General features: G+C 47.3%; 1 protein-coding gene across 2 annotated transcripts in view; it reads left to right on the top strand.

The window, feature by feature from the left end:
• Positions 1–12,423, top strand: part of LOC106595901 (protein kinase C beta type) — a 169,643-nt gene that overhangs the window by 51,627 nt on the left and 105,593 nt on the right. For both annotated transcript variants that reach the window (XM_082958476.1, XM_082958475.1), the window contains exons 5-6: positions 663–791; positions 7,977–8,133. In XM_082958476.1, coding sequence (XP_082814602.1) covers positions 663–791; positions 7,977–8,133 — 286 coding nt within the window. The remainder of the gene's footprint in view (positions 1–662; positions 792–7,976; positions 8,134–12,423) is intronic.

The following is a 12,423-nucleotide window of genomic DNA, read 5'->3' as shown; positions in this document are numbered from 1 at the left end:
TACGGTCTGTCCATCAGAGATGATATACTGTGTTAGAGAGACTCTACGGTCTGTCCATCAGAGATGGTATACTGTGTTAGAGAGAGAGACTCTACGGTCTGTCCATCAGAGATGGTATACTGTGTTAGAGAGAGAGACTCTACGGTCTGTCCATCAGAGATGATATACTGTGTTAGAGAGAGACTCTACGGTCTGTCCATCAGAGATGATATACTGTGTTAGAGAGGACTCTACGGTCTGTCCATCAGAGATGGTATACTGTGTTAGAGAGAGAGACTCTACGGTCTGTCCATCAGAGATGATATACTGTGTTAGAGAGACTCTACGGTCTGTCCATCAGAGATGATATACTGTGTTAGAGAGACTCTACGGTCTGTCCATCAGAGATGATATACTGTGTTAGAGAGGAGTAGGCTTAATATCTGTTCTGAAATTCCTGTTTTCTCTTTAATGTTTTCAGTGAGGAAAATACATGATTGGAATTTGGTTTGATTTCTGAATTGACTGTAATTTAAATGGAATTGACCCCAACACGTGTGTGTGTGTGTGTGTGTGTGTGTGTGTGTGTGTGTGTGTGTGTGTGTGTGTGTGTGTGTGTGTGTGTGTGTGTGTGTGTGTGTGTGTGTGTGTGTGTGTGTGTGTGTGTTTCTCTCTCTCTCTAGATTGTATGATGAACATCCATAAGCGGTGTGTGTCTAACGTTCCCAGTCTGTGTGGAACAGACCACACTGAGAGGAGAGGACGCATCCAGATCACCGCAGATATCAAGGACAACAAACTCACCGTCTACAGTGAGTGTATATGCACACACACACGCAGGAAACACTCCCTGCACCGAATCATTTAACCCCCTAGAGTGGTGGATTGACACACCAGTGCATCAGTCTAAGTTCCATAACAAGGAAATTCCCCGTCAGAGTCTTTGTTTAAACTAGAGATATCTGTTTGTTTGCTTGTCAATCCACAACATCTGCCAGTGTCTCTCTTCCACATCTGCAGTGAAAGGTGACAGTTAGAGCGATATTTATCAGTCTATGTGACGTCCCGAAAATCGGTCTTCACGCGAAAACTTCTGTAGCGTCCGAAGAGTTTGACCTAGAAAAGATACTCTATGGGAAGGGGAGACTTACAGGACCGTGTTCTCTGTTTAGCTCTACGACCCCCACAGGACCGTGTTCTCTGTTTAGCTCTACGACCCCCACAGGACCGTGTTCTCTGTTTAGCTCTACGACCCCCACAGGACCGTGTTCTCTGTTTAGCTCTACGACCCCCACAGGACCGTGTTCTCTGTTTAGCTCTACGACCCCCACAGGACCGTGTTCTCTGTTTAGCTCTACGACCCCCACAGGACCGTGTTCTCCGTTTAGCTCTACGACCCCCACAGGACCGTGTTCTCTGTTTAGCTCTACGACCCCCACAGGACCGTGTTCTCCGTTTAGCTCTACGACCCCCACAGGACCGTGTTCTCTGTTTAGCTCTACGACCCCCACAGGACCGTGTTCTCTGTTTAGCTCTACGACCCCCACAGGACCGTGTTCTCTGTTTAGCTCTACGAACCCCACAGGACCGTGTTCTCTGTTTAGCTCTACGACCCCCACAGGACCGTGTTCTCTGTTTAGCTCTACGAACCCCACAGGACCGTGTTCTCTGTTTAGCTCTACGACCCCCACAGGACCGTGTTCTCTGTTTAGCTCTACGACCCCCACAGGACCGTGTTCTCAGTTTAGCTCTACGACCCCCACAGTTCTCCATTTAGCTCTACGACCCCCACAGGACCGTGTTTTCCGTTTAGCTCTACGACCCCCACAGTTCTCCATTTAGCTCTACGACCCCCACAGGACCGTGTTCTCTGTTTAGCTCTACGACCCCCACAGGACCGTGTTCTCCGTTTAGCTCTACGACCCCCACAGTTCTCCATTTAGCTCTACGACCCCCACAGGACCGTGTTTTCCGTTTAGCTCTACGACCCCCACAGTTCTCCATTTAGCTCTACGACCCCCACAGGACCGTGTTCTCCGTTTAGCTCTACGACCCCCACAGTTCTCCATTTAGCTCTACGACCCCCACAGGACCGTGTTCTCTGTTTAGCTCTACGACCCCCACAGGACCGTGTTCTCCGTTTAGCTCTACGACCCCCACAGTTTTCCATTTAGCTCTACGACCCCCACAGGACCGTGTTCTCCGTTTAGCTCTACGACCCCCACAGTTCTCCATTTAGCTCTACGACCCCCACAGGACCGTGTTCTCTGTTTAGCTCTACGACCCCCACAGTTCTCCATTTAGCTCTACGACCCCCACAGGACCGTGTTCTCTGTTTAGCTCTACGACCCCCACAGGACCGTGTTCTCAGTTTAGCTCTACGACCCCCACAGTTCTCCATTTAGCTCTACGACCCCCACAGGACCGTGTTCTCCGTTTAGCTCTACGACCCCCACAGTTCTCCATTTAGCTCTACGACCCCCACAGGACCGTGTTCTCCGTTTAGCTCTACGACCCCCACAGTTCTCCATTTAGCTCTACGACCCCCACAGGACTGTGTTCTCCGTTTAGCTCTACGACCCCCACAGTTCTCCATTTAGCTCTACGACCCCCACAGGACCGTGTTCTCCGTTTAGCTCTACGACCCCCACAGGTGTCAGGAGACTCATCTGAAGTCTGTACCGTCCACGTGCCAACTTTTGTTTGGTAGCGTCCGAACCGTTTGGGCTACAAACTAATGGGAGGCCACTGTGGAAAGGGGAGACTTTCATGAACAGTGTGGCCCCCCAGAATCCCCCCCCACACACACACACACACACACACACACACACACACACACACACACACACACACACACACACACACACACACACACACACACACACACACACACGTACGAACTCCACAAGTGTCACAGGACTCGTCTGAAGGTAACCAGTACCGTTTTTTTTATTTTTATGGAATGGAAGTATAAAGGTAGTTTTGTGCCGACCCAGAAAAAGGGTTAAATATTTCTCCTAGATTAGGACAGACACTTACTTGTTTCTTATGATACATTTGTTTTGTTTTTTTGACTGTTCTTTTTGCCATTTCTGAATGTGTTTCTATGGGCTATAGTCGTAAAGGCCTAAATCTATGATTTATCTATATATTTTCGGGGGGGGGGGGGGGGGGGGTGTACCTAAAGGGGTCCTACAATTCAGCTAACTGATCTATGGTATGACCATCTTAAACAATTCCATATGTCACCTCAGCACCCCTCCCTCCCACAATGTCTTAGACCCTGAGGAATTAACAAGCAGGGTGGGGCTTTAAACTGGAGACCTGAGTCTTGTTCGGAGCTGTGTGTGTGTGTGTGTGTGTGTGTGTGTGTGTGTGTGTGTGTGTGTGCGTGTGTGTGTGCGTGTGTGTGTGCGTGTGTGCGTGCGTGCGTGCGTGCGTGCGTGATGGGGCGGAACTGGAAAGTCCATTATTTGTTCAATGACCCAACGATTGACCCACATCTCCGGAACACTCGGCTCACCCAGAGAATTGATTGTTCTGTACTGACCAACTAAACTGGTGGTAAGTGTTAACTAATGGAGCATTCAGAACCAAGTAGAGATAGAAAGAGCTGTTTAGAGAGGGAGAGAGAGCTGTTCAGGGAAAGAGAGGGGGGGCAGAGAGAGACCTGTTCAGGATAGAGAGCTATATAGCTGTTGATCTAGAGAGAGAGAGCTGTTGAGCTAGAGAGAGAGAGCTGTTGAGCTAGAGAGAGAGAGAGCTGTTGAGCTAGAGAGAGAGAGAGCTGTTGAGCTAGAGAGAGAGAGAGCTGTTGAGCTAGAGAGAGAGAGAGCTGTTGAGCTAGAGAGAGACGAGAGCTGTTGAGCTAGAGAGAGAGAGAGCAGAGCTGTTGAGCTAGAGAGAGAGAGAGAGCTGTTGAGCTAGAGAGAGAGAGAGCTGTTGAGCTAGAGAGAGAGAGAGAGAGAGAGAGAGCTTGTTGAGCTAGAGAGAGAGAGAGAGCTATTGAGCTAGAGAGTGACAGAGCTGTTGAGCTAGAGAGAGAGAGAGCTGTTGAGCTAGAGAGAGAGCTGTTGAGCTAGAGAGAGAGAGCTGTTGAGCTAGAGAGAGCTGTTGAGCTAGATGGAGAGAGAGAGCTGTTGATCTAGAGAGAGAGCTGTTGATCTAGAGAGAGAGAGCTGTTGATCTAGAGAGAGAGAGATGTTGAGCTAGAGAGAGAGCTGTTGAGCTAGAGAGAGAGAGCTGTTGAGCTAGAGAGAGAGAGAGCTGTTGAGCTAGAGAGAGAGAGAGCTGTTGAGCTAGAGAGAGAGAGAGCTGTTGAGCTAGAGAGAGAGAGAGCTGTTGAGCTAGAGAGAGACAGAGCTGTTGAGCTAGAGAGAGAGAGAGCTGTTGAGCTAGAGAGAGAGAGCTGTTGAGCTAGAGAGAGAGAGCTGTTGAGCTAGAGAGAGAGAGAGCTGTTGAGCTAGAGAGAGAGAGAGAGCTGTTGAGCTAGAGAGAGAGAGAGAGCTGTTGAGCTAGAGAGAGAGAGAGCTGTTGAGCTAGAGAGAGAGAGAGAGAGAGAGAGCTGTTGAGCTAGAGAGAGAGAGAGCGCTGTTGAGCTAGAGAGAGAGAGAGAGCTATTGAGCTAGAGAGTGAGAGAGCTGTTGAGCTAGAGAGAGAGAGAGCTGTTGAGCTAGAGAGAGAGCTGTTGAGCTAGAGAGAGAGAGCTGTTGAGCTAGAGAGAGCTGTTGAGCTAGATGGAGAGAGAGAGCTGTTGATCTAGAGAGAGAGCTGTTGATCTAGAGAGAGAGAGCTGTTGATCTAGAGAGAGAGAGATGTTGAGCTAGAGAGAGAGCTGTTGAGCTAGAGAGAGAGAGAGAGAGAGCTGGTGATCTAGAGAGAGAGAGAGCAGGTGATCTAGAGAGAGAGAGAGCTTTTGAGCTAGAGAGAGAGCTTTTGAGCTAGAGAGAGAGCTGTTGAGCTAGAGAGAGAGCTGGTGATCTAGAGAGAGAGAGAGCTGTTGAGCTAGAGAGAGAGCTGTTGAGCTAGAGAGAGAGAGCTGTTGATCTAGAGAGAGAGAGAGCTGCTGATCTAGAGAGAGAGAGAGCTGTTGAGCTAGAGAGACAGAGCTGTTGAGCTAGAGAGAGAGAGCTGTTGAGCTAGAGAGAGAGAGCTGTTGAGCTAGAGAGCTAGAGAGCTGTTGAGCTAGAGAGAGAGCTGTTGAGCTAGAGAGAGAGCTGTTGAGCTAGAGAGAGAGAGCTGTTGATCTAGAGAGAGAGAGCTGTTGATCTAGAGAGAGAGAGCTGTTGATCTAGAGAGAGAGAGCTGTTGATCTAGAGAGAGAGAGCTGTTGAGCTAGAGAGAGAGAGCTGTTGAGCTAGAGAGAGAGAGAGAGAGCTGTTGATCTAGAGAGAGCTGTTGAGCTAGAGAGAGAGATGTTGCGGTAGAGAGAGAGCTGTTGAGCTAGAGAGAGAGAGAGAGCTGTTGATCTAGAGAGAGCTGTTGATCTAGAGAGAGCTGTTGAGCTAGAGAGAGAGAGCTGTTGCGGTAGAGAGAGCTGTTGAGATAGAGAGGCAGAGAGCTGTTGAGCTAGAGAGAGAGCCGTTGCGGTAGCGAGAGAGAGCTGTTGCGGTAGAGAGAGGGAGAGAGAGAGAGAGCTGTTGCGGTAGAGAGAGGGAGAGAGAGAGAGAGCTGTTGCGGTAGAGAGAGGGAGAGAGAGAGAGAGCTGTTGCGGTAGAGAGATGCTGTTTTACTGTGTTGCTGTACCCTGGCCAGCTGTGTTACTGTGTTGCTGTACCCTGGCCTACTGTGTTACTGTGTTACTGTACCCTGGCCTGCTGTGTTACTGTACCCTGGCCTGCTGTGTTACTGTACCCTGGCCTGCTGTGTTACTGTACCCTGGCCTGCTGTGTTACTGTACCCTGGCGGCTGCTGGTGTGTGACTGTACCCTGGCCTGTAGACTGATTACTGATTACTGATCTCTGAACAGCAGTAGTGGACAGATGTACTGGTTCTGGATTGTGTTTTGGGCTAAATTGTTTATTGATTTTAAATTCCCCTGCTGGTGGTTTTATTCAACCTGTCAGATATACAAACAGAGATTAATGTTTTCTTCAATCACTCTCATTGAGCAGCCCTCTCTCCTTCCTGTCTCCTTCCTCTCTCCTCTCTCTCAGTAGACAGTTCATTTCATTTGAATTACAGTTTGAGAGAGAGAGAGAGAGAGAGAGAGAGCTGTTGAGCTAGAGAGGGAGAGCTGTTGCGCTAGAGAGCTGTTGAGCTAGAGAGAGAGAGAGAGCTGTTGAGCTAGAGAGAGAGAGAGCTGTTGAGCTAGAGAGAGAGCTGTTGAGCTAGAGAGAGAGCTGTTGAGCTAGAGAGAGAGCTGTTGCGCTAGAGAGAGCTGTTGAGCTAGAGCGAGAGAGAGAGAGCTGTTGAGCTAGAGAGAGAGAGAGCTGTTGAGCTAGAGAGAGAGAGAGCTGTTGAGCTAGAGAGAGAGAGCTGTTGAGCTAGAGAGAGAGCTGTTGAGCTAGAGAGAGAGAGCTGTTGAGCTAGAGAGGGAGAGCTGTTGAGCTAGAGAGGGAGAGCTGTTGCGGGAGAGCTGTTGCACTAGAGAGAGCTGTTGCGCTAGAGAGAGCTGTTGAGCTAGAGAGAGAGAGAGAGAGCTGTTGAGCTAGAGAGAGAGAGAGCTGTTGAGCTAGAGAGAGAGAGCTGTTGAGCTAGAGAGAGAGAGCTGTTGATCTAGAGAGAGAGGGAGAGGGCTGTTGAGCTGTTGATCTAGAGAGAGAGCTGTTGAGCTAGAGAGAGAGCTGTTGAGCTAAAGAGAGAGAGCTGTTGAGCTAGAGAGAGAGAGCTGTTGAGGTAGAGAGGGAGAGCTGTTGAACTGGAGAGGGAGAGCTGTTGAGCTAGAGAGAGAGAGAGCTGTTGTGGTAGAGAGAGAGAGCTGTTGTGGTAGAGAGAGAGAGCTGTTGAGCTAGAGAGAGAGCTGTTGAGCTAGAGAGAGCTGTTGAGCTAGAGAGAGAGAGAGAGCTGTTGAGCTAGAGAGAGAGAGAGCTGTTGAGCTAGAGAGAGAGAGCTGTTGAGCTAGAGAGAGAGAGCTGTTGATCTAGAGAGAGAGGGAGAGGGCTGTTGAGCTGTTGATCTAGAGAGAGAGCTGTTGAGCTAGAGAGAGAGAGCTGTTGAGCTAAGAGAGAGAGCTGTTGAGCTAGAGAGAGAGAGCTGTTGTGGTAGAGAGAGAGAGCTGTTGAGGTAGAGAGGGAGAGCTGTTGAGCTGGAGAGGGAGAGCTGTTGAGCTGGAGAGGGAGAGCTGTTGAGCTAGAGAGAGGGAGAGCTGTTGAGCTAGAGAGAGGGAGAGCTGTTGAGCTAGAGAGAGAGAGCTGTTGTGGTAGAGAGAGAGAGCTGTTGAGCTAGAGAGAGAGAGAGCTGATGAGCTAGAGAGAGAGAGATGTTGAGCTAGAGAGAGAGAACTGTTGTGGTAGAGAGAGAGAGAGAGAGCTGTTGAGCTGTTGAGCTAGAGAGAGAGAGAGAGAGAGAGAGAGCTGTTGAGCTAGAGAGAGAGCTGATGAGCTAGAGAGAGAGAGAGAGCTGTTGAGCTAGAGAGAGCGAGAGCTGTTGAGCTAGAGAGAGCGAGAACTGTTGAGCTAGAGAGAGAGAGAGCTGTTGAGCTAGAGAGGGAGAGAGAGCGCTGTTGCGGTAGAGAGAGAGCTGTTGAGATGGAGAGAGCTGTTGAGCTAGAGAGAGAGAGAGAGCTGTTGCGGTAGAGAGAGAGAGCTGTTGCGGTAGAGAGAGAGCTGTTGAGCTAGAGAGAGAGAGAGAGCTGTTGAGCTAGAGAGAGAGCTGTTGAGCTAGAGAGAGAGAGCTGTTGCGGTAGAGAGAGAGAGAGAGAGACAGGTGTTGCGGTCGAGAGAGAGAGAGCTGTTGAGTTTGACAATTGAACTATTTATCTTCTATTGTCCCCCTCTCCCTCCTTTCCTCCCTCCCCCTCTCCCTCCTTTCCTCCCCTTACTCCTCCGCTTTCCAGTCCAGGAGGCTTGTAACCTGGTCCCCATGGACCCTAACGGTCTGTCTGACCCCTACGTGAAGCTCAAACTCATCCCCGACCCCAAGAGTGACACCAAGCAGAAGACCAAGACCATCAAGTGTAACCTGAACCCCACCTGGAATGAGACCTTCACATTGTGAGATATCTCTACTCTTTATAATATCTTTGTTATACCGACCATCACCTTTAGAGATATATTTCATGTTTATGTCTTTGGTTATAAAAATCAAATGGTGCGATATCTCCTGTGTTTATAATATCTTTGTTGTAGAACCCTTAGAGTTGGGAGAGCTCTAGACTTGACATTATCTTTGTTTTAAAGGAGATCCAGGCAACACACAGATAAACATACAGTAGGAAAGGGAAGGTTGTTTGCACTTTCTTTCTCTTCCTCTTCCCTTCTGTAGTGCTGTGATGGAGTCTGATAAGATCTCTGATCTGTCTGGTGTGTAGTCTCTGTTGGTCATCAGTAGTTAGCTGGTTGTAGTTGATCGGTACCACATCATCAGTAGTTAGTTGGTTGTAGTTGATCGGTACCACATCATCAGTAGTTAGCTGGTTGTAGTTGATCGGTACCACATCATCAGTAGTTAGCTGGTTGTAGTTGATCGGTACCACATCATCAGTAGTTAGCTGGTTGTAGTTGATAGGTACCACATCATCAGTAGTTAGCTGGTTGTAGTTGATCGGTACCACATCATCAGTAGTTAGCTGGTTGTAGTTGATCGGTACCACATCATCAGTAGTTAGCTGGTTGGTTGTAGTTGATCGGTACCACATCATCAGTAGTTGATCGGTACCACATCATCAGTAGTTAGCTGGTTGTAGTTGATCGGTACCACATCATCAGTAGTTAGCTGGTTGTAGTTGATCGGTACCACATCATCAGTAGTTAGCTGGTTGGTTGTAGTTGATCGGTACCACATCATCAGTAGTTAGCTGGTTGTAGTTGATCGGTACCACATCATCAGTAGTTAGCTGGTTGTAGTTGATCGGTACCACATCATCAGTAGTTAGCTGGTTGTAGTTGATCGGTACCACATCATCAGTAGTTAGTGGTTGGTTGTAGTTGATCGGTACCACATCATCAGTAGTTAGCTGGTTGTAGTTGATCGGTACCACATCATCAGTAGTTAGCTGGTTGTAGTTGATCGGTACCACATCATCAGTAGTTAGCTGGTTGTAGTTGATCGGTACCACATCATCAGTAGTTAGTTGGTTGTAGTTGATCGGTACCACATCATCAGTAGTTAGCTGGTTGTAGTTGATCGGTACCACATCAGTAGTTAGTTGGTTGTAGTTGATCGGTACCACATCATCAGTAGTTAGCTGGTTGTAGTTGATCGGTACCACATCATCAGTAGTTAGTTGGTTGTAGTTGATCGGTACCACATCATCAGTAGTTAGCTGGTTGTAGTTGATCGGCACCACATCATCAGTAGTTAGCTGGTTGTAGTTGATCGGTACCACATCATCAGTAGTTAGCTGGTTGTAGTTGATCGGTACCACATCATCAGTAGTTAGCTGGTTGGTTGTAGTTGATCGGTACCACATCATCAGTAGTTAGCTGGTTGTAGTTGATCGGTACCACATCATCAGTAGTTAGCTGGTTGTAGTTGATCGGTACCACATCATCAGTGGTTAGTTGGTTGTAGTTGATCGGTACCACATCATCAGTAGTTAGCTGGTTGTAGTTGATCGGTACCACATCAGTAGTTAGTTGGTTGGTTGTAGTTGATCGGTACCACATGATCAGTAGTTAGTTGGTTGGTTGTAGTTGATCGGTACCACATCATCAGTAGTTAGTTGGTTGTAGTTGATCGGTACCACATCATCAGTACTTAGCTGGTTGGTTGTAGTTGATCGGTACCACATCATCAGTAGTTAGTTGGTTGTAGTTGATCGGTACCACATCATCAGTAGTTAGTTGGTTGTAGTTGATCGGTACCACATCATCAGTAGTTAGTTGGTTGTAGTTGATCGGCACCACATCATCAGTAGTTAGCTGGTTGTAGTTGATCGGTACCACATCATCAGTAGTTAGCTGGTTGTAGTTGATCGGTACCACATCATCAGTAGTTAGCTGGTTGTAGTTGATCGGTACCACATCATCAGTAGTTAGCTGGTTGTAGTTGATCGGTACCACATCATCAGTAGTTAGCTGGTTGGTTGTAGTTGATCGGTACCACATCATCAGTAGTTGGTTGTAGTTGATCGGTACCACATCATCAGTAGTTAGTTGGTTGTAGTTGATCGGTACCACATCATCAGTAGTTAGCTGGTTGGTTGTAGTTGATCGGTACCACATCATCAGTAGTTAGTTGGTTGTAGTTGATCGGTACCACATCATCAGTAGTTAGTTGGTTGTAGTTGATCGGTACCACATCATCAGTAGTTAGCTGGTTGTAGTTGATCGGTACCACATCATCAGTAGTTAGTTGGTTGGTTGTAGTTGATCGGTACCACATCATCAGTAGTTAGCTGGTTGTAGTTGATCGGTACCACATCATCAGTAGTTAGCTGGTTGTAGTTGATCGGTACCACATCATCAGTAGTTAGCTGGTTGGTTGTAGTTGATCGGTACCACATCATCAGTAGTTAGCTGGTTGTAGTTGATCGGTACCACATCATCAGTAGTTAGCTGGTTGTAGTTGATCGGTACCACATCATCAGTGGTTAGTTGGTTGTAGTTGATGGGTACCACATCATCAGTAGTTAGCTGGTTGTAGTTGATCGGTACCACATCAGTAGTTAGTTGGTTGGTTGTAGTTGATCGGTACCACATGATCAGTAGTTAGTTGGTTGGTTGTAGTTGATCGGTACCACATCATCAGTAGTTAGTTGGTTGTAGTTGATCGGTACCACATCATCAGTACTTAGCTGGTTGGTTGTAGTTGATCGGTACCACATCATCAGTAGTTAGTTGGTTGTAGTTGATCGGTACCACATCATCAGTAGTTAGTTGGTTGTAGTTGATCGGTACCACATCATCAGTAGTTAGTTGGTTGTAGTTGATCGGCACCACATCATCAGTAGTTAGCTGGTTGTAGTTGATCGGTACCACATCATCAGTAGTTAGCTGGTTGTAGTTGATCGGTACCACATCATCAGTAGTTAGCTGGTTGTAGTTGATGGGTACCACATCATCAGTAGTTAGCTGGTTGTAGTTGATCGGTACCACATCATCAGTAGTTAGCTGGTTGGTTGTAGTTGATCGGTACCACATCATCAGTAGTTGGTTGTAGTTGATCGGTACCACATCATCAGTAGTTAGTTGGTTGTAGTTGATCGGTACCACATCATCAGTAGTTAGTTGGTTGTAGTTGATCGGTACCACATCATCAGTAGTTAGTTGGTTGTAGTTGATCGGTACCACATCATCAGTAGTTATCTGGTTGTAGTTGATCGGTACCACATCATCAGTAGTTAGTTGGTTGGTTGTAGTTGATCGGTACCACATCATCAGTAGTTAGATGGTTGTAGTTGATCGGTACCACATCATCAGTAGTTAGTTGGTTGTAGTTGATCGGTACCACATCATCAGTAGTTAGTTGGTTGTAGTTGATCGGTACCACATCATCAGTAGTTAGCTGGTTGTAGTTGATCGGTACCACATCATCAGTAGTTAGTTGGTTGTAGTTGATCGGTACCACATCATCAGTAGTTAGCTGGTTGGTTGTAGTTGATCGGTACCACATCATCAGTAGTTAGCTGGTTGGTTGTAGTTGATCGGTACCACATCATCAGTAGTTAGTTAGCTGGTTGTAGTTGATCGGTACCACATCATCAGTAGTTAGTTGGTTGTAGTTGATCGGTACCACATCATCAGTAGTTAGCTGGTTGTAGTTGATCAGTACCACATCATCAGTAGTTAGTTGGTTGGTTGTAGTTGATCGGTACCACATCATCAGTAGTTAGCTGGTTGTAGTTGATCGGTACCACATCATCAGTAGTTAGTTGGTTGTAGTTGATCGGTACCACATCATCAGTAGTTAGCTGGTTGTAGTTGATCGGTACCACATCATCAGTAGTTAGTTGGTTGTAGTTGATAGGTACCACATCATCAGTAGTTAGCTGGTTGGTTGTAGTTGATCGGTACCACATCATCAGTAGTTAGCTGGTTGGTTGTAGTTGATCGGTACCACATCATCAGTAGTTAGCTGGTTGGTTGTAGTTGATCGGTACCACATCATCAGTAGTTAGCTGGTTGGTTGTAGTTGATCGGTACCACATCATCAGTAGTTAGCTGGTTGTAGTTGATCGGTACCACATCATCAGTAGTTAGTTGGTTGTAGTTGATCGGTACCACATCATCAGTAGTTAGCTGGTTGTAGTTGATCGGTACCACATCATCAGTAGTTAGCTGGTTGGTTGTAGTTGATCGGTACCACATCATCAGTAGTTAGTTGGTTGTAGTTGATCGGTA

This window comes from Salmo salar, chromosome 12 (genome assembly GCF_965601325.2).
Source record: "Salmo salar chromosome 12, fSalSal1, whole genome shotgun sequence".
Taxonomy (NCBI): domain Eukaryota; kingdom Metazoa; phylum Chordata; class Actinopteri; order Salmoniformes; family Salmonidae; genus Salmo; species Salmo salar.
The sequence above is the reverse complement of the archived record's forward strand: the minus strand, read 5'-3'. Positions and strand labels throughout refer to the sequence as shown.